Source organism: Clavelina lepadiformis, chromosome 3, assembly GCF_947623445.1.
Source record: "Clavelina lepadiformis chromosome 3, kaClaLepa1.1, whole genome shotgun sequence".
NCBI lineage: Eukaryota > Metazoa > Chordata > Ascidiacea > Aplousobranchia > Clavelinidae > Clavelina > Clavelina lepadiformis.
The window spans coordinates 20,518,268-20,540,663 of NC_135242.1; the positions used below are offsets into that span (position 1 = coordinate 20,518,268).

Sequence of the window (22,396 nt, forward strand, 5' to 3'; positions counted from 1 at the left end):
CAAGCTACTGCATACTTAGTTGTAAAAATAAATTCAGCAGAGAGTTACGTTTCGTAGTTTATCTAGCATCTGACTTATACCATGTACCCTATAGACCTATAAGATGTCGTTCTATGACTTACGATCAGGACATTTTCGTGTGTTAAACTGAGATATGCAGACCAGTTTAGTTGATGGAGTATGAGTAACAGATTTTTGCTTATAGTAAAAGTGAGTCAATCCTTATGAAGCCAGCAGCGAGTATTTAGTATTTAACAATTTATTCTTTACTGACTCCCAAAATAAATTGCTGTACTTAATGTAACTTAATCAGTCATTATGTGCTGTATTTCGATGATTAGCAACAAAGAGACATTTTAATACTTTAAGTATATCGGAAAACTTGTTTTACAAAATATGTGCGCGCTTCCACAACCCTTATTGAATCCGGAAATCAAATATACCCAAGTAAGTCGGTTTATTGATTGTACGGATAGTAGCCTACGGCCCTACGCTACTCACAAACTAGAATACCGTATACTTTGTTATTGTTGTGCTCGACGCTGAACCGTGGCAAAATCCGGTTTTCTATTTGGGAAATCCCCGTCTTTACGTTTCTTTTGGTCAGTTGTTCATCGACAACAAGTTTGTGACCGCGAAAGATGGAACAACGTTTTCGGTTGTCAATCCATCAAACGGAAAGGAACTGTGCAAAGTATCCGAAGCAAAAGAGGTAAAATACATCCAGTAGAAAAGATCTTGCTTTTTTTTCTCGCAATAACTACAGTATGATAAAGTTTGTATGTGAACCGATCCAATCAACCATATGAAACCAAACTTCATTAACCGGTCGTGCTACCGTCATGTTAGGGCCACGGTCTACTCTGTTATTGTTTACTGTTTAATTCCATATCCTTTACTAAGCTATTGTATTGATACATCATGGGGAGATTAGGGCAACATCAAACTCACATTAGAAAAAGTTTATACAAATTTTATATAGAAGTACGTCTAAACACCGATCCTGGCCGTCATTTGATCTGTGTATTGAGTAATCATTGTAATGGTAATTTGCATGATAAAATTATCTTACATAGGTCTATGGTAGTATACATAAGCAGTATTGTAATACGAGGCCGATGTATTTTAATCGTTCTCAATTTGCATAGGCGGATGTAGACGTAGCAGTGGAAGCGGCTAAAAAAGCTTTTGAACCCAAGTCAGAATGGAGAAAAATGGCCTTAAAACAACGAGCTCATTTGTTAAACAAAGTGGCGGATTTAATTGAAAGGGATAGAGCGTATCTCGCGGTAAGTTAAATCACTTAAAGATGTTTTTGAGCTATAATGCTCTTTTATATCCAGATTTCGCAACTTTCTAAACGTTTAGGCCCACAATCTTCAACATGATATTGCTGATGACATAATAATCGAAATGACAAAATTAACTAAGGATAAAGTTAAACGTATAAGCATTGCTATATGTGTATAAGCATCGCCTTTGTTGAAATGCAAAGCAAAGATCGACCTTTCTATAATGCATAGTAACGGCACACATGAATGGCGGATGCTGTACATGCATAATCCACACCTCACCAATCGCGGTAAGTCACTATTGAAACGCCGGCCCTGGTAAGCGCCATCACAAAAGAACAAATAAAATTCAAAGTGCTCATAAGCAGTTGTAGGGTTTATAACCTTCATGAGACTTTGAAAAGCTTAAGTTTATCTATCAACCAACTGAATAGACCCTGGAGAGCATGAACAATGGAAAAGTCTACAGCCGTGTCTATCTTGGTGACATTCAGATGGTTATTGACGTTTTTCGTTACTTCGCCGGCTGGACCGACAAACTTGTTGGAGAAACTATTCCAGTTGGTAATAATATGACTCATCAGTATTATGGTTTAAGTTTTAACGTCAACGAGTTTTAAAAACAGTTTTAGATTTCTTATTTTAATGAGCTTTATGTTCATGCTTAATACAACAATCTTGCCATTATGTGACCTTATAATGGTGAGATTACCGAGAAAATGGCGTAGTCACATATGTGTACATATATTTTCTGTTGCTAGGAAACCTTGGTTTTTGGTGAACTATGACACGACGTTTTTTGACAATTGGTTGCGCTTACCAAGCTTTTATAAAGCGGCTTCCAGCTTTAAACAAATTTGTATAAATACACAAACGGTGTTTTAACACTAGAGTATTTATTTATAAATTTCTTACGCTATAATAATATGTGTTCTTTGTGCACATCACAAGTGTATACGTATAGGTGATGTACTTTACGCTTTTAAACCCATTGCTTCTAAAAGCAAGTAAAGCAAAGTAAATGGTGGGTAAAGTAAGTTGTGTAAACACTAAATACTCGTATATACTTTTTCCTTTGTGCCACGTTGTTTCAAAAAAAATTCACTTGCAATTATGTAATATATCGCTATTTTACAAAGGTTTTAATACGTTATTGGTCAACGGTAATCTTAACGTTCGTCTGCTTGGTCCTTATTGATGTTCTGTATGTTTTTAAGCGTTTGTAGTTTTAGTGGGCGCAATAGTTACAGAAATTTTGAATCTATTTTCCGTTTTTTCAACTCAGGTTGTAAATAACTTTTATTTCTTCTTGCGTGTTTCTACCAAAAGCACGTAGGGTACAAGATACAATCATTGACGTTATCCATGACGCAAGTGGTGAAATCGACGTTTATGTTTACGCCTCAAGACATTAAATCACTTCAAATTGTCATTGTTGGGAGAATGCTCGCGCAACTTCCTTTAGAATTATTTGAGAAAAATTTTCTACAAACAAAATCTATATTTACATATTTGTGATTCCACAAGCCTCAAATATTTTATCAACGTATAACCTGGTGTTATATAGAAATGACATGTTGGTGATCATTTTTCAGACGAGGGATTCTTTGCCTACACGAAGAATGAACCGATAGGTGTTTGCGGTGCAATTATACCCGTAAGTTTTGCTTCCAATGACGTCCTGTATATGTTTTGTTCATTGCCAGGTATACGTATGGGCAATGACTGCCATGATTTCTTATGATGTCTAAGATATGCGCTTCCCACTAAAACTGCAATAACAAATGTTTAGGGAAAATTCTTTCATCAGTTCACTAAAACACGTTATTTTCCAACGATTGTTTCATAGACATCATAATATATGCTACTTAACCGTTAATGTTTTCAGTGGAATGTACCTTTGATTATGCTGGCTTGGAAGACTGCCCCCTGCCTTGCTGCCGGCAATACTCTTGTTCTCAAGCCCGCTGAATTAACCCCTCTCACGGCTCTTTACATTGCATCGCTCATTAAAGAAGCCGGGTTTCCCGCGGGGGTTTTCAATGTCGTCCCAGGTGGTTATATGTGAGAGTTGCCGCATTCTTATGGCATAAAGTGGTAGCTGGTATGATTCATGACTCGTATATTATTTCTATTATGGTAAATGTGCAGGCTAGTGAATATTTTTTTGTCTAAACGGATAATAATGAATGATTTGAAACAATGCCTAAACGCTGTGATTTACAACATTTGGCTACGGAAAAGCATAAGTTATGCATTATTTTGTATGTCTGAGTATTGTGTCCTATACTATTTATGATTATGAGTCTATGCAGTGCGTAGTCAGTTGATTCAAATCACTTGATTCTTTTCGGTGACTACAGAATCATGCGCTATTTACATACGTCATACAGCGTGGTAAAATTTTGGTTTCATTATAATACTTCTGTTTTAGGGTTCGGAAACATAGCTGGTAGCGCATTATCCCATCACATGGATGTTGGAAAAATTTCCTTCACCGGGTCAACCGCTGTCGGACGATTGGTCCAAAAAGCTGCGGCCGATTCGAACTTCAAGAAAGTCACTCTCGAAATGGGCGGCAAAAGTCCTAACATCATTTTCCCTGACGCAGACAGTAAGACCATTTTATACCGACTACGGTTTGTCCTATAAAGCTGTGCTCTATGGCAATTACCGGTATTAACTGTTACATATAACATTATTCTAAGCCCGTGTGCGATATTTAATTTGAAATGCGAAAATATTTATCACTTGTGAATGACGGATGGTCACTTTCGGTAATCGATATGTTTAAGAAAGCTGAGCTATTTTTCAAGTTGATTTCGATAAAATGTTTTCTATAAATACAGTCCAAGATGTTTGCATGCTGGAATTCTTATTGTTTTTTTTCTTTTTCGGTGTTTCTATTGTTGAGTATTAATTTTCAAGTTTTAGCAATTCATATATCTGATTTTACACAAATCTTCTTACTGACAACAGTCGATTACGCCGTTGAAATGGCCCACACTGCGATCTTCTCACATGGCGGCCAGATTTGCTGCGCCGGAGCTCGAACGTTTGTCCACGAAGACATTTACGACGAATTCGTGAAGAAAAGCATCGAAAGAGCAAAGTCGAGAACAATTGGGGATGCCATGGACCTGAAAGTTGAGCAAGGACCGCAGGTAATTCGCAAATAACGTTGGTCAACCTATGTGTTGGGTTTGCCTTAAATGTAGTTGTTAGATTCCAGTTTCAGTGCGCATGAAGCTGGTTTAGTTTGTCATGTACTTTCAAAAAGGTTAGGCCAAATTGTTTCGGGTGAATATCATTACAACAACTACGTTCCGAGATCGCCCTCTGATTAGGTCTTCCCACTACTTTCTAAAACTATTGCATGAATATGACCTTTACAATCATTTTATTTGCTAAGCTATGAAAGACCATACATTGTTTTATGCAAGATAAGCAAAGCTCAGCAAGATAAGATCTTACGTTTGATCGAGGAAGGAACAACAGACGGCGCCTGCTTGCGATGTGGAGGAGGAAAGATGGAAGAGCTTGGTGGCTTCTACGTCCAACCAACCGTCATCACAGATCTAAAAGACGACATGCTCTTAGCCAAGGAAGAGGTCGAAGTGGCTTGACAGATATTTAATTTTTTTTATAATCGGCATCCATGCGAGTGGTTGAAATACTTACGTCGTCTTTGTAGATCTTTGGCCCAGTGCAACTTATCTTTAAGTTTAAGGCTGTTTCGGAAGTCATCGAAAGAGCCAATAAGACTCTCTACGGTCTCGCGGCCGGCGTGTTCACTAACGATGTCAATAAAGCTATGGCGATTGCAAACGGAGTGTGTGCCGGTACAGTATGGTAAGGATTTTGCTTCAGTTTTAATCGTGAAGGACGGTGTTCCGTTACAGAAGTATAGTTAGTTAGAAGTATAGAAGTAAAGTTTTTCCAAACCATTGGCCCCTTCTTGCTTGTGTCAAAGAAAGTTATGGAAATCAGCATTAGACCATGCAGTGCTTGCTTGTCAAGCTTGTTGTTTAACAATGTAGATAGTATATTTTCGTCCCAACTGAATTATTGTTCTATAGGTCAGTGCTTTTCTATCTTTTTAAACGCGCGGCCCACTTACATAATGACAATTAAGTGATGCAAATGAGTCAAGTTAAAAACAATCCTTTGCAAACATGCGTCTACAATAGCTTCTACAATAGGTTTAAAGTAGCCCCATTTTGTGGTATTCGCTTATTGCGCTGTATCCTTTTGGCGTGCTTTGAGGCCTACTGGTTGAAAAAACTGTTCTACGTATTTGTATGGGAAGTTTTGTGCAAATTTAATGAAAACTACAAACAACGGGATGAAAACACGCGATAAATGATTCATTGAACTATGATGTGATATTAGCGTAATTCTTATCATATTTTAAATTTTCATCACGAACCCTGACGGATGCCCCGGGTTAAAAATCCAGTTTGATCGTTTTAGTTTTAAACTCATAAGATGCTTAACTGGTGTTATTTTTATGCAGATTTTCTATGCTTACATGCATGCTGCTTGTATAAAAGTTTCATGGAATATATTTTGTGGTAGAATACTCTTTACTTTACGTTTTTTACTTTTTTCTTTTAGGGTTAATTGTTACTTCGCGATGAGACCATCGGTACCGTTCGGTGGATATAAGCAATCCGGTATTGGAAGGGATTTGGGAGAGCATGCTCTGCGTTCCTACACGGAAGTGAAGTCTGTTATCATGAAAGTGTCTTCACCAGAAAGCCTGGACTCTTAAATGTTTTTATACCTTTTACCCGCTATCTTTTCTAAACCCAATACAGCAAGGGGTTTCGTCAGTATAGCATGTCCGCGATAAGCTAGCAAAACTCTTTTATGTATTTGAAACACTTTAGAGTAAATATTAGTATTTTTATTCATTTGTATAATAGGACTTTACAAGTATTAGTTTTGTGTAATTGAAATACTGCACCTTTATGGTCACTGTCAATTTCTTGTTTTCAAAATTCTTATTTTGATTACATTTATTATAGACTATTATAAATATTTCGATGGTATACTGGGTTAAATGTCAAAATTTGCGAAGTCACGTTGTAGCTTGCTCAGTTAATAGTTAACTCTCAAATTTATGGTTAACTAGTCGCCCATTTCAAAGAGCAAAGATGATTTTATGAACAGGTGTATGTTTACCGTGAAGCTCTTTTTTCATAACGTTTCATATTCCTAGCTACAGTTTCTGTTGCAAAAAGCTGACGAGACGGTAGCAAATTGTAAAATGTAGCACCAATAGGCCTAGGCGATGTATTTGAGAGTTGGTTTTGGTGTCATTGGGCACTGATTGTAGCAATCGTCCATAGTAATGTAAAGGCAGTGACATATTAATTGAAAAAAAAGGTACATAACGTTACAACATAACTAGGCCTACTTATAACTAATTAATAATGTTGTGGGTGATGCAGAAAAGCATAAGGTTCAAATTATTCTGGCTGGTTACTATAAGTCTGCTTATTATTATTATAAGACGCTTGTTTCAATAAAATCGCGGTCTATTCCAATTCCACTTGGAATTGGAATCTACATCACTCGCCAGGATTCTGAAAGACTAGTTGGGCGGATAAAGTAGCCTGTAAGCACTGACCAGATATACATAGTCCATAGGCGCAGTTGGGAAAGGGCACATGCTAGTGAATTGCACAGCATATACGTTTAGCTTGCAGTTAAAAATAAAGGAAATGTTTTTTGACAGAAGTTATACCAATAGTAGGTTGTGGACAGATTTGTTTCTGCTTGGGCATCGTTTGGAAATAACATGGCACCTCAGTTTCCACCAGCTATACTCAACCCGGAAATCAAGTACAGACAGGTGTGTATTGCACCGTGTCACAGTTAAGCATGAAACCAAATGTCAGCACCTTGTTTCTTCTATTCTTACTTTTTGCAAATTTTTCTTGTAGTTGTTTATCAACAACCAGTTCGTTCCGGCCAAAGACGGAACAACTTTCTCCGTTGAGAGTCCAATCACGGGCGAGGAAATTTGCCAAGTGTCACGAGCAAAAAAGGTGTTTTTATTGTTATTTTGCAGAATCTTTGTACTGTATAGACCTCGCATACAGTATCACGAACGAATGGAGGCGCAATATATAACCTATTTTGCATGTGATATCCCAAAGACGCCGCAAAATTTATCCATTGCATTCGATAACAAATCTTTTGTATAGCCGAGGATGGAATACATTAGGAAGAGATAGGAAATCATTTGGATTTTGTCGGTTCATGAGAGGTTTATTGTACCACACATTGGTTGCAATCTATGTACATGTTGTAGGCGGATGTAGATGCAGCAGTCGCTGCGGCAAAGAAAGCTTATAGCCCAGGGTCAGAATGGAGAACGATGAATCCCAAAACAAGGGCACTCTACTTGAACAAGCTAGCTGATTTGATTGATCGTGATCGTCATTATATTGCGGTTTGTTTTCGTTAGTTTTCAGTTTTCTTATTGTGTTTGTTTCATATAGAAATGAAACAAATAATTAAAATCTTTTTATTGAGACAAATAATAAGAAAACAATAAGAATTGTGTCTTTCTTTGAAAACTCTTTGAAAATATATGTTCATAGTCCCTGGAAAGCTTGGATTGCGGAAGGCATTACGTCACCATTTTGGCAGGGGACATACAAATGTGCATTGAAACGTTGAGATACTTTGCCGGATGGTGCGACAAAGATCACGGAAAAACAATCCCATATGGTAAGTATAAGCTCTCTAAACGTGCATTGTTACCCACCAGATCTGCTATGGCAAGATGCTGATTCAAATTGAACGATACAATCAATATAGAGTGTTTATTTTCTTTGGTACAGACCCTAAATTATATTTTTTTCCAGATAAAGATCACTTTTGCTTTACTCGGCATGAACCGATGGGAGTTTGCGGAGCCATTACTCCTGTAAGAAAGCACTCATATAGCTATTTAGGGTCCATTAAAATGTTGGTCAGTAGCTAATGACCAAATTTTAAGCTTTGTGTTATAGTCTTTATATATCATTTGCTTTTTCAATAAAGCTGTAAAATGCATCATTATTTTTTTTAATTAATTTAGTGGAATGTTCCAATGATAATATTTTTCTGGAAACTGGCTCCTTGCTTGGCAACTGGAAACGTTCTAGTGGCGAAGCCATCGGAACTTACTCCTCTCACTGCTCTCTACGTTGCATCTCTAGTCAAGGAAGCTGGCTTTCCTCCGGGCGTCGTGAACGTTATCCCAGGTATGTTCTTCTTTTTGAATCTTTCAAATAATTCTCTTCACTTTCAAAATAACTTCCCTTGTTTTTTATGCTTGAAATAAAATAAAGTTTTTCGTTTTATTTAAACAACGTAAAAAGCTATTAATGGTTAACTATAGTCTTTATAGTCAACTATAAATATAGCCAATATTCAACAACAAGATGTTGGCTATAATGGCTACAAAACTGTTAAATTAGAAAATAAGTCTTCCGTCATGTACAGCCCATAACTTATATACGTCATTGCAGGTTACGGAATGGAAGCAGGAGAGGCACTATCTCGTCACATGGACGTAAACAAGATCGCCTTTACCGGATCGGGAGTAACTGGAAGAAAGATTCAGATTGCCGCCGCTGAGTCCAACCTCAAGAGAGTGAGCTTGGAGCTTGGTGGAAAGAGCCCAAACATCATATTTTCGGATGTTAATTGTAAGAGTTTGGAACACGCGTTAGTGGTTTTGTTTACTTGTATTAGCTTTTTGAATAGTTTTCCTGTTTGTTTGGGCTTGTTCAATTGCCTTAATGGTTCGCGTAAAGCTTTTGTTATTTGTTGAAACTTTCAGTGGATTATGCCATTCAGATGGCACACACAGCCATTTTTTCAAACAATGGACAGGTCTGTTGCGCCGGTTCTAGAACATTCGTCCACGAAGATATCTACGACGAATTCGTTAAGCGAAGTGTCAAGCGCGCCCAAGAAGGCCAAATGGGCGACCCACGTGAATTTGCGACCGAACATGGACCACAAGTAAGATTAAAATAAAAGTAAGGGCAGTGTTTATTTCACAGAATATGTTTGTTTGTTGTACTATCCAGCTGCTTACTCTGGTGGGGAGCACGGCTATACGACAACTGATGTCTAAATTAGGGTTTCGAAAAGCTACCAAAAACAACTTACGTTTTAGTTTCGTTTTACCTATCCTATATTCCGGTTCAGGTTTGCATTTGATACGTAGCAGTAGCCTACCTACTACAAGCTGGTAGCCCAGGCTACTACTAGCCTAGTATTAGCCTACATTTACACTGTGCCTGGTTCAAGTTTAGCAAACTTGCTCATATATATACGGATTGGTCCGGGTTCAGACAAACGTCAGATGTATTGTTAGACTATATTTGGCGGAGGTTCCTATTCGGTTTTTCAAAAACATCAGTTTTAAAGGTTAAGGTTCGGTTCCTGTTCAACATCCCTCTTTTATGTGGTGTGTCTCTGTTTTCGTTTTGCAGTGTTGTCTTAATTAATTGAGTTGTAGTTAATTTTTGCTGCCCGTCACCAATCAATTATGTTAGAATTATGTTACCATTCTTTTTAGTTTTGTTTTAAATGGTAACATAAACTCTCTCTATCTCTCTTTTAATGCTGTTTTCTGTTGTTTTACAGGTTAGCAAAGTACAAAAAGATAAAATACTGGGGTTGCTACAGAGCGGCAAAGATCAAGGAGCAACTGTACTTTGCGGTGGCGGATCAGTTGAAGATAGAAAGGGATATTATGTTCAGCCTACTGTGCTCACTAATCTCAAGGATGATATGACTGTTTCAAAGGAAGAGGTAGCCTATATCTACTGTGTATCAACTTGCGCCTTGTCATATTGTGTTAGTGTTAGTTGCTTTTATTGTCATAGGCCTATGTTATAACCTACTTCTCCTATTTATTAAGTTTTCTGGTGTTGTTTGATTATACCAGATTTTTGGACCTGTGCAGCAGATATATAAATTTAAAGATGTCTCTGAAGTGATCGAACGTGCTAATAACACCGCATACGGGTTGGCAGCTGCAGTCTTTACCAATGATATAAATAAAGCAATGGAAATTGCAAACTCTGTAGAAGCCGGAACCGTTTGGTATGGTTCATATTACCTATCAGCTTACATCTGAATTAAGACTAAAAATTTAACAGGAGTTGTTAAGATTAGGTTAATGAGTATTAACACATCTGCTTAAACTATTTTTTGCCATTTGTGCTTGTTAAAGCCTACTTATCCTATACTGTAGCCTACATCATAGCATGCACTATATCATACAGTATATTGTGTGTACAGGGTTAACTGCTTTTTTGACATGAATCCAACGGCTCCTTTTGGTGGGTACAAAGCGTCTGGTATCGGAAGAGATCTGAGCGAGTATGCACTACGAGAATACACCCAAGTGAAGGTGGTCACAATCAAGCTAAATACTCCTTCTCTTTAATTTCTAAGGTTCTAATTATTCCGGTTCATTTTTATCCAAATGTAACATCGGTGCATTTGTTCATATTCAAGTGCAATAATTGTACAAATCAAATGTATTTCAAGTAGAAACAATGCCGAGCCCTACATGTATTTTTATTTTAGCTCTATTTAATTGATTTTGCAATTTGTACGTATAATAAAGTTTTGTTTGTATAATCTTTATGAGTTACTGTCGTTACAAAGTTATAGACCGCAAATCGAAGCTGTTGAATGTCGGCGCTATAGTATTAATTTTTTCTTTTAATATAATCTTTCTTGATTGAAGACTGGTATTTGTTTTTGATTGTAAGCTATACTACTTGGCAAGTTAACATGATATGAAATGATTAGGACGTTCGCAGAATGTTTTAAAATGGTACGTTCTAAGTTAAATCTGAAAAGCCTTCACTTATTTTATGAGTATCTTAATTTAATTTACCTGTTGAATTATCTGACTCTATTGTTGCGTGCAGTTAGAATACTCTAAACTTTTGTCCGCCGAAAGGTTTTAATATTACAACAGAAATAGTTTACAAGAAAAGGTTTTTATTGTAGGTGCTGTACACTTTCTCAATATTACAAATAACCAAAAACATAAGTAATACTACTGCTTACAAGATGTCTAATACATGAGTTGCAATCACCATGACTAGCTCAGACAGCTCGCCTGTTGATTTCGCTGATTCACGCAGTTAACTCTTTCTATTTTGATGATTCACTCTAATATAACGCGAAAGCGATGGGAGTTAACATGTTCCACAAGAAAGGCGCTGCGAGTCGTTGCAGCTGTAACAGGAAAAACAATATTTTGACAAAGTAAGAAACATGTAGTTAAAGCTGACATAATGAGACATATATAAATAATAATCAGTATTAAAGTTAAGAAGCGGGCATTTCAAATAAAGACTTCTTATCAGCACAGATGCTGGAAAACAACCTGGGAACGTACTATAGGGAGTGTTCACACGAAGTTATTCATACTAAGTTTCCAAATATCAAATGACAGTTGAAGTATTTGCAAAAAACAAATTCATAAACTTCAACCAATAACTAGAAAACACTTTTCCAAGAAATGATGTAATGGTATTAAAAAATACCACCCAGGCCGCTGCAAATCTGAGATTAATATATATCAAGGTATGAAATGAACATATTTCGCTATAAGTGTGGTGTAAAATCAGTGAAAGATTTCAAATTACTGGTCTTCGGAGATGGAAAATAGTACGTACTTGCTTGCATTGCGTTGCGGAGGATGCTGCTTGATTTAACTAGCTATTCGGTCTTAATTTACCTGCCGAATTAATGATCTGACTCCGTGGTTGCGTGCGGTTAGAAATCTCTAACCTTAACGTGTTACTACTGTTACTAGCCGAAAGCTATTACGATTAACAGATACAGTTTATCAGAAAACAATCCTTTATTGTAGGAACTGTACAGGTTCCGATTATTATGACACAAGCACAAACTTAGCATTCACCAATTAAAACAAGTCTAACAAATTACATTTTAACACGACTGACGTAATACGTTCGTACGATTCGATATCTCTGTCTGCGCGGCTACTCGCATATTAGCACGAGTTTATAAAGCGGAGCGATGTGAGCGGAAGTATTCAACAAAATATACACAAATAGGTCAGAAATCGCAAACGATAAACTAAGCGTTGGGCAATGGGGATTATACACAGTTTAAACTCGGATGCTATGAAATCACCTGGTAACATACTAAACGGCGCTTTCACATAAAGTTGTTTAGGGAAAGTTTCCAAATATTAAGCGACAATTGCAGTTTCATCAACAAACAACATTTCAATAAACAACTGGCGAATACTTTCCCACGAATGATATATTGGTATCGGATGTGGCTCCCAAGCCACTACATTCCTCCCCCGCTACGGAAGGCAAAAAAAATTGACAATTAAAATGTAATATTCTGATTACAACAATGAGCATGCAATACGACGGAAAATCGGTAACGATACGAGCACAAGACAAAACGACGCAGCAAAGAGAAGGTTATTAGTTATTAGTATTATTACGCATGTACTAAACGAGAGATATACTAAAAATGTCGGCCGACAACTACAAAGGGAAATGGTAAAAGGTTACATGCATACGACATTAGCGGCACCGAAAACGCGTTTATACAATTAAAGAAACTCAAAGTTTGTGTGTGTCCGCGAACTCATCACGAGGCGACGAAGCGGGCGGCGCGTCATCAGAAGATCCAGAAGAAGACGGTTGGTCACGAGAACGTCGAAGCAAGGGCGACGGATGAGTTTGTTGTGGAGGTGCATCTCGTTGGCTGCGTCCAGCGCGAATACGGGATACAAGGGATATGGCATACCGCAAATGCTGCGGAGATGATCGGATAAACCCGATGGTATGGCAGAAGGCCCACATCATGGCAAGTAGCTGCAGGATGAAGATAAGGGCTGAGAGAAATGGATTCGTAATCTGTGACAATGCAAGCAGCAACGTTTGTTTCGCGGCGTGCGCGAACGTGTCTGCGACGTAGGATCCGTTGATCATAGTTTCATCAGTAGTAGTAAGACTTGTTATGACATTTCGCATTTTCTCCTTAAGCAGGTTGGCTTCAGACATAGCGCTGAGCAGCGATTGAAAGTCAGTGAACGAGTCGGAGTCAGGCAGCTCGTTGAGAATCTTCTCGTAGTCGGGAGCGTTGTAGCTGAGGTGTATAGTCGACAAAGGTAAGTTGAGTTGGTGCACCTGCACATGTTCGTGCGATAAGGTGTAGTTGTGATAAAGGACCGTGTCCCCATGAACTCGGAAGACAAAACTTCTAGCTGGTCGATACGATTCCAGCAGATGTACTCCCGGTAAGACAATGTTGTCTGAAATGAGTTGGCCGTATTGGCTGTGGCCGTTTTGATCGCGATAAAGGATGAGAGGGCGTTGACTGAACGCGTTGCGGTACGCAAGAGACGGTAAGACAGTACCGTTGATAGCGTGACATGTTGCTCTGGACATAAAATCTCCAAGGTTGGAACCCATGGCTTGATGTCCAAGAGTAGAAGACAGTATCTCAGTAGGGAAAATCTTCCCAACTGCTTTGTAGAGTGTGCCAATCAGCTTCGTGAGTTGACAATGTAGGAACTTGTTGTCTTCATTGAACGTAGTGAGAACTTCGGAAATGTAAGCGAAACATGTAAGCATCAAACAAATGAACATGTTGTGTTTGTAATCAGAGAAACGTTTCGGTGGAAGGATTTTCCAACCAGTCCAAGAAGTCCTGAATGTGGCAGAAGAGGTTGTAGCGTCGTCATCATCGTCGTCTTCGTCATCTCCGTCAGAAACTGAACTACTTTGAGCTGGAGCCATTGCTGTCGTTGTTGTTAATCAGCTTGTTTACAAGAATAAAGTTAACAGTGTCCGCTTCATTGAAACACGTCGGGTCAACGTCGGTGGTCATCAAAATGCGGAGGATGCTGCTTGATTTAACTAGCTATTCGGTCTTAATTTACCTGCCGAATTAATGATCTGACTCCGTGGTTGCGTGCGGTTAGAAATCTCTAACCTTAACGTGTTACTACTGTTACTAGCCGAAAGCTATTACGATTAACAGATACAGTTTATCAGAAAACAATCCTTTATTGTAGGAACTGTACAGGTTCCGATTATTATGACACAAGCACAAACTTAGCATTCACCAATTAAAACAAGTCTAACAAATTACATTTTAACACGACTGACGTAATACGTTCGTACGATTCGATATCTCTGTCTGCGCGGCTACTCGCATATTAGCACGAGTTTATAAAGCGGAGCGATGTGAGCGGAAGTATTCAACAAAATATACACAAATAGGTCAGAAATCGCAAACGATAAACTAAGCGTTGGGCAATGGGGATTATACACAGTTTAAACTCGGATGCTATGAAATCACCTGGTAACATACTAAACGGCGCTTTCACATAAAGTTGTTTAGGGAAAGTTTCCAAATATTAAGCGACAATTGCAGTTTCATCAACAAACAACATTTCAATAAACAACTGGCGAATACTTTCCCACGAATGATATATTGGTATCGGATGTGGCTCCCAAGCCACTACAGCGTAACGTGTATACCCGGTGGGCGCCCTTAATATGGTACAGGAGTTTTAATTTTCGGATTGAGGAAAATCTTTTCACGACTCGAACTTGACTATGATCCTTCAATCCTTACCGCTCAAGTCCCGGTTACCAAGTTTAATGTTAAGAAAACATACAATATGTCTTTGGATATAACATCAACAAACAGATAGTAGATAGTGATATTTTATAGCTATGCCACTTAATTGAAAGCAAGAGTGTATGACCTAGTTTTTGTCGTTACCCAGTAAATATTTTATATATTTTCACTCGTCAGGTGGCGTTTTACTAAGAACAACAAACGACGCTTCACGGTAAAAGTGTGAGCTTTGTTGATTCGAACTGACAGAGTTTGAAAGCGCTCTATTATTATAGCCTATTTCCATATGGACCTATATTGATAATTAAGTGAGGTTGAAAAATGGTACGTAAATTAACTAATTTTGATAAAAACGAATAGCTTATACTAAGCTTCTCTTTTACTTTTGCTTTTTACACTCCCATAGCGTATGACTGTATGAAGGTTAAAAATGAGAATTCATGAATTAGGCCTACCGTACATCGCATGGCAGTATAAAAAAGTGAAAAGTAGGATATGTAGAGTGACCAACTTCACTTTAAAGTAATATATGAAATTTTAAAGAAGTTAGATATAATTCAAAATTAATAGAATACTTGTACGAGGTATACTCTCCCAGAAAATTTAAGTTTACAAGATCTAAATTACCTGGGGATTAATTTGCTAAAATTTATAACGTATATTTACACCATTTCTTGTACATATATATAGGCCTACGACATTTTATGCCATGACGGTCATATGAAACAAGCTACCGGTACAGGCTATGCCATTGTGGATAGTGTGGCACTGAGGCCTACACGCATGAGATTCATCAATGTGCAAGCTGAACTTTGTTATCTTTACGCAGATGTATAATAAATAATCATAAAAGGGTCTTCTAGTATATTAGCGCAAAACCAGATAACGTCGCAATTTGAGTAGCTGGGATCTAGTATACAAAAGCATCCTGTAGTTGTGCACTTGTATACAAGATTCCAAAAAATTAAGGCTTCAGTGCATACCATCTCGCCAAAATTTACATCTTTGCATGCCCTGATTTATCATCAAAAACTGCCATACTTTCCAGTTTGGGCTAATGGTTGTTGGTCATCCTAAGGTTATGTCAGTTTTTGTCGAGAAATCATAGGTTCCACGACGTTCTCTTTGGTGTGACAGCAAGCATTGAAGCTTCAATTTATTGTTTGTTGAATTATACATTGGTGCTCAAACAACCTAAATTGCCTTGTATGTTTATTATAAATGGACGTGAGGATGAAAACATTTGGTGTGTAGATTGATGAGTCTCATGGATGTGCTACATGTGCATGTGCTACTCTTCCCACTATGGGGAAATGATGTAGCCTACCATCTGACTGTATCGTACCAAACATTAAAATTGGTCAGCACCACTCAATGCACTGTTAGCGTACATACTCAGCCTTTTGTTTATTTCATATAAATTAGCATTTAAACAAGTAAAACAACAAGATTTTTTATGTTTGTTTTCCATAAATTGGCATGATTGTGAAAAAGTTTGGTGAGTTGGTTGATAAATCTTGTGCAGATGCTACACTTGCCATTATAGTTGATGTAGTCATGAAGTGATTTTGTCCAACAAGGCTCAGTAATTTATGGCTGTACACACTGCATAGCCATGTGAAAATGACGTATCAATTGGCGTCATGCACGATTTGGTTAATTCACTTTCATTTCAGCAGTGTACTTGTGGTTGTGCACATCTATGTTAAACCCAGATTGTGTGCATGCAAAGGGTAAGACTAAATAGGTCTTGTGCAGAAGTCACTTGGAAGTACACAACCACGTGATGTAGTTGTATACTAGACACTTGCTACCCAAACTGTATGTGTTTCACGATTCTTGAGTGAAGGTGGCATGCAGTCTTACCACTTTTAGTACAGCTCACATCATGTGGGAGATTCTTGCTTCCTAATATTTACTGATGTTGTATTTTGATTTATTATAAATTAGTGTTCAAACAAATTTTCCATGTCTTTGTATTATAAGTAAGTCGATGTATCCATTAAAAAATGCAAGCTGCATGTTGATGAGTGTCAACAGTGTGTTTACCATCCTATCCTTTATGGTTGCTATACTGTTACACCATAGTGGAAAGTGCGCATGTGTGACCGTGTGCGAATGAAATTTATCAACATGAACGCTTGTCTTTTTCACCAATTTATAATAGACAAGTAAGGCACTCACAGTTAGTTTTTTGAATGCCAGTTTATAATAAGTAAACAAAGAATTAAGTTTCCGGTGCATGCCATAATGCCAAATTTGTGTTTCTGCATGCATGATGTCTTTTCGAAAAGTACCAACATTTTTAGTCTGGTTGATACGGTGTACAGATATTTTACTCAATCTTACTGAAAGGTGAAAAAGTGTAACAAACTTATATGGTTGAAAGTAAGTTTGATTGTGAAAATTTAACTGCTGTAGAACTTAATACTTCAAAATATGAGAAAAATTACCTGCAGCACCATATACGCTAATGTATGTAGACGATTGGCACAGCTTAGGAGTGTTACAAAGAATATGATAAAAGAATGATAATGACATTCTTCTAGAAAACTCACTTTTAAAACCGAATTTTTTTCGTCAAACAAAGTCTAAATGTTTTATTATAGGACAGAAGCAGCAGCTGCATTTTTACTTATTGTGTGGGGTTATGGCATTTTAGTATTCTTTGTAATTATATGGATTTTATTAAAGAGTTATTTTAACTGCGAGTATAAACAGTCAGAAGCTATGCGACTTAAAAGATTTCTGCTTCGATATTACCCGCCAGGTAAGTAAAATTGGTTTAGGTTTATTATAAATTTGTATTTTTTGCAACGATGTAAATTGGAAGTTTCTAGACAAGCACATCATTGGCGTAAATTTTGTAAAGCTTGTCGATGACATTACTTTATCTAAAAGTAATCACCTTATCCTTTATCCAAAATTTTAGTCAAAATAACAACGTCATGATATTTCCAACAAGACTAGTTTGCTTTCGAGTTTTTGTACCATTTTTGTTTTGTATCATTACTTTTTATTACCATTTAGGTATTATTCTGGAATATGAGCAGAGTGAACAACTAAAGACAAAAGCAATTGATCTTCTCGACTTGAGGCCTGAACATGATCCTGCCGCCGTTGCTCAAGACCTTTCTATGAAGGAACCTTTAATTACCAAAACAAGAATCCCACAAGTTCAGAAACTTGTTTCTAGTAAGAAGCTCATTGCCAGGCCATGAAGTTTGGTAGTTAACAATTTGTATGTCACCTGTTGGTTGTTTTTATGTGAACAGCTTTGATTCATGTTAAAACAAATACTTAAATGTCGCTCAATAACCATAGGCCTTTATATAATTAACACAATTAATTACATGTTAAGAATTACAAGAGAAACTGGTTGCTTCGGAGGATCATCAGTTTTATTTATTCAAAGTTTTGCGAGCTCACATCCTGCCACTAACCAATGTTGCATTTAACAAGTCTGGATCAAGGTGCCCATGATAACATAGCTTTGTTGTTACTGACAATTATTATTATTAGTAGTGTCTGTAAAACTTTTTATTGTTTAGTTTCATAACTGGTAGCTATGATCGTACCTGTAAGGTCTGGGACACTGCTAGTGGCGAGGAACTACTGACGTTGGAAGGGCACAGAAATGTGGTTTATGCGATTGCCTTCAACAATCCATATGGGTATGAACTACTGTGTAGGATTTGTGCAAAATATCTTTTATTGTATATACGTTATACACATTGTAAATACAGTTAGAGTATATGTGTATTGACCAATCTGGAATGACCTTTTCATTCACAGCATCTCAACATTAACTGACTCTTCTAACTCTTATCCCAATTTGTAGCTACAGCTGACTTTGAAGTTTCAACGAATTGTACCTTTGTCTTACGGAATTGTTTTGTTGACCAACAGAGACAAAGTTGCCACAGGAAGTTTTGACAAGACTTGCAAGTTGTGGAATGCTCAGACGGGACAGTGTTACTTCACATATCGTGGACATATTGCTGAAATTGTCTGTCTTGCTTTCAATCCTCAAAGCACAGTGATAGCGACTGGCTCAATGGATGCAACTGCTAAGCTCTGGGATGTGCAGTCAGGATGTGAACTTGCAACTTTAGCGGTGAGCTATGTAATTCCATACTACTTTAGGCGCCCATGCAGTAATGTTATTTCAAAATGAGAATCAAATTGGCAATGGCTTTAATTCAATTACTCAAAAAAAATATTACAAAAACTTACATTTTTACAAAAAAAGTGGTTCTGGTTTGTGCGGTTTTTGGTTGGTAAAAAATCTGCAGAAATACTGTACAGTGTTCTTGGTGAAAATTTACATCCTTATGCAGACTAATCATGTTGTTTGCAAATTATCAGTACAATTGCATTTTTACTAACTTTTCATGGCCACAAGAAAACAATTAGTTCAAATACAGTTTTTAATGAGAGGTTGGCCCACTACGAATATATAGGACTATTTCCACTTGTTTAGACGTATTGATATAGCTGTTTGATAGTAAATGTTCCTTTAAGCAAAAAATTCCAGCCTTTTTTCAACTCTATGCAAGGGGGCCAAAACCTGCTCAAAACTCCTGGCCTCTCTGGAAACCTTGCCGTCTTTGACTCCACTCTTTTCTTTATGACATCAGTGTATCTCTCAGAATTCATCATTTTTTTGATACAGTATCAATTATTTATTATATTTCAACTTTTTGCTTTATACACTCAGACTGCAAAGTTTCCATTGTTGCAGGGTCATTCTGGTGAGATTATTTCACTGGCTTTTAACAGCCGAGGTGACCAAATACTGACTGGCAGTTTTGATCACACGGTTTGTCTTTGGGATGTGCATACTGGCACCCAGACTACCACTCTTATTGGCCATCGTGGTGAAATAGCAAACGCTCAATTTAATTTTGATTGCTCGCTGATTGCTACTGCGTCCATGGATAAATCATGCAAGGTATTTTACTATCTTTTTTTTTGAAGAAAGTATAATTTATTTGGTGAATAAGCTTTAAAACCAACAAACTGGTGTTTACTTCATTTATAGACGGCTTGAGTTAACTTATTACCTTAATTTAACACATTCCTTAGCTCTGGTCTCATGTTTATTCTTTAAATAACCTACAGCTCCCAACAATTTGCTTACAACATTTTACGACACAATACTTATAAATTGATTTACGGAATTTCGTTCTAATGGATGACCTTTACAATTGAAACATGTTTTCATGATTTAGTTGTGGGATGTTCGCACTGGTCAGTGTGTCGGGACACTAAGAGGTCATGAAGATGAAGTCTTTGATATCGGGTTCAACTCGACAGGGCAGCAAATTGTCAGCGCCTCCGCTGATTGTAAGTTTGCTGTAACACAGTAGAACTTGCCTGAAGTAATTTTTGCTACTGTGACTCTACAGTGACATCATCTAGGTGGATTCATCAAAATCTTGACTTGTTTTAAAACTTAGTCGAATTAGATTCATTATTCATCACATTACCACCAACACAATTTCTACTGTGCAATTCATATTGCAATATTCTTAACTGATATCTACTTACTGCACGATTCACTCAGACGATCTCTCAATGTTTTCTTAGTAACACTTTCACTAAAGGTGGTTTGTTTTGCGTATGAGCTACATTGTGAACAGTTTTCATCACTTTATGCGACTTATTAGGTACGGTCAGGATTTACGATGCTGGAACGCAGAGATGTGTGCATGTACTGGAGGGCCACGATGGCGAAGTGTCCAAGGTTTGTTTCAATCCACGCGGACATCGAGTCCTTTCGGGGAGCGCCGACAAAACTGCTCGGGTCTGGGACACTGCAACTGGTACAGACAATGGGGGTTTATATATTGATGCTTTTATCTATACATGCAATAGGTTTATTTATAACTTTTGTATATTTATAGCTTTTTGAACAATACAAAAGATAAGTAACAAATGCTGCAAAACTTACCACTTCGTTAGGTATTAGGCAGCGAAGGTCTTGTTTATTGATATTACTTTCTAAAGCAAACCTTCTAATTACTGGTATTATTACAGGACAATGCTTGCAAGTTCTGGAGGGACATACAGATGAAATTTTTAGCTGCGTTTTTAATTATGAAGGAGATACAGTTCTAACCGGGAGTAAAGATAACACGTGTAGGATATGGCGTTGAACGTGGCTCATACTGTTTTAATCCAAAATTTTATTGCTGCATTTTACAAAGTGCCTTTCATTCTGTTGTTGCAATTTATTGCTGGACCTTTTTTGGGTATAATTTCACAAACATTCTATTGCTGTACTCGAAAAGTTGGTGAAGTATGCTACTACAATCTATTTAAGTTAGTGCTGCATTCTCTAATATTTGTCGTTCTTGTTTATGCAAAAGACGCTTTTAAGTTTTCCTGAGGAAAGTTTGTTTATATCGATTGATTGCAATGTGAAGATTTCTGTACTTTTATAGATGTTTTGAAGCGGCTTCACATTCACTCTCATATATTTTGTACTTTATGTAAATTTCAATAGACTGTTCCTGTTACACTGTATAGGCATTGCGAAAATTTTTTGTGTACCACAGTGTTACAATTTTCTTCTTAAAATTCCTGTGTTTTCAACATTTGTGTCAAGTAAGGTACTAAGTCTTTTAGTAATATAATCTGGCTTCCGCTAATCCAAGTTTCTCTCTGCTATGTTTTCATTTATGTACATATGTCAATAAATATTTTCCAGTTTTCCAGATATCAAAAGTTTCCGAAAACGACTACCTTACATAGCCTTGGTGTTGGTATTGAGTAAAAAATCTACCAAGATAATTAAGAAGCATCGGTCGATAGCTCTAGTATTAGGGGATGGTGACGAAGTGATCTAAAATGCTTCATAAAATGGATGGTTGACCAAATGTTAAGAAACAGAATAGAGACAAGAGTCAAAGTTTTACGATGGAGATAGTTGTGAGTGGTCATCGATAGAATGTTTAAGCCTGCAAGACTAACATAGCCAAGTATTATGCCACAACAGACTTCTTTGTCCACAATCCCGATCATCACATTCCAACTCCGGTGCTTCATAGATTGCCTGCCCACAGCTCTTTGCTTAAAGAACTTAAAATAAACATTTGACGTTGTCTTTGTGCCGCATTTACGGTAAGACAAGACGTTCGTTAGCATGTATGAAATATCTGCAAAAAGCTTTTAATTTTTTTTGCTTTGTTGTATTGTGTTGGCAAATTGTTAGAAGGACGAAAAATGCGATTTGCAAACGCGTTTTCTCGCTATTATAGAAATGCTGAAATTTATAGCGGGAGCGCTATCCTGTATAAGTCGGTGCCCACGATTATAGTTTGAGTCATATCTATAAAAACGTGTGTTGATAAAACAAAAACAAATTCCGTCGTTTTTGTCTTTTTCAGTTGTTTTACAAGCGCATGCAGGCAACCAGATGC

At 37.3% G+C, this 22,396-nt stretch overlaps 3 protein-coding genes across 3 annotated transcripts; all 3 read left to right on the plus strand.

The window, feature by feature from the left end:
* LOC143450246 (aldehyde dehydrogenase 1A1-like) lies at positions 1–6,883 on the plus strand. Its single transcript, XM_076950707.1, has 11 exons — positions 1–447; positions 608–712; positions 1,149–1,289; positions 1,727–1,856; positions 2,888–2,949; positions 3,181–3,346; positions 3,727–3,906; positions 4,272–4,456; positions 4,736–4,903; positions 4,987–5,144; positions 5,910–6,883. The coding sequence occupies exons 1-11, from the start codon at positions 397–399 to the stop codon at positions 6,064–6,066; spliced, it is 1,503 nt and encodes a 500-aa protein (XP_076806822.1). The 5' UTR covers positions 1–396; the 3' UTR covers positions 6,067–6,883.
* A 131-nt stretch (positions 6,884–7,014) lies between these two features.
* LOC143450247 (aldehyde dehydrogenase, mitochondrial-like) lies at positions 7,015–11,063 on the plus strand. Its single transcript, XM_076950708.1, has 11 exons — positions 7,015–7,152; positions 7,244–7,348; positions 7,615–7,755; positions 7,907–8,036; positions 8,174–8,235; positions 8,389–8,554; positions 8,822–9,001; positions 9,136–9,320; positions 9,951–10,118; positions 10,255–10,412; positions 10,611–11,063. The coding sequence occupies exons 1-11, from the start codon at positions 7,099–7,101 to the stop codon at positions 10,756–10,758; spliced, it is 1,497 nt and encodes a 498-aa protein (XP_076806823.1). The 5' UTR covers positions 7,015–7,098; the 3' UTR covers positions 10,759–11,063.
* A 4,172-nt stretch (positions 11,064–15,235) lies between these two features.
* LOC143450348 (uncharacterized) lies at positions 15,236–21,269 on the plus strand. Its single transcript, XM_076950857.1, has 9 exons — positions 15,236–17,739; positions 18,000–18,164; positions 18,331–18,442; positions 18,521–18,643; positions 18,879–19,086; positions 19,714–19,923; positions 20,204–20,318; positions 20,642–20,797; positions 21,012–21,269. The coding sequence occupies exons 1-9, from the start codon at positions 17,565–17,567 to the stop codon at positions 21,128–21,130; spliced, it is 1,383 nt and encodes a 460-aa protein (XP_076806972.1). The 5' UTR covers positions 15,236–17,564; the 3' UTR covers positions 21,131–21,269.
* The last annotated feature ends 1,127 nt before the right edge of the window (positions 21,270–22,396 follow it).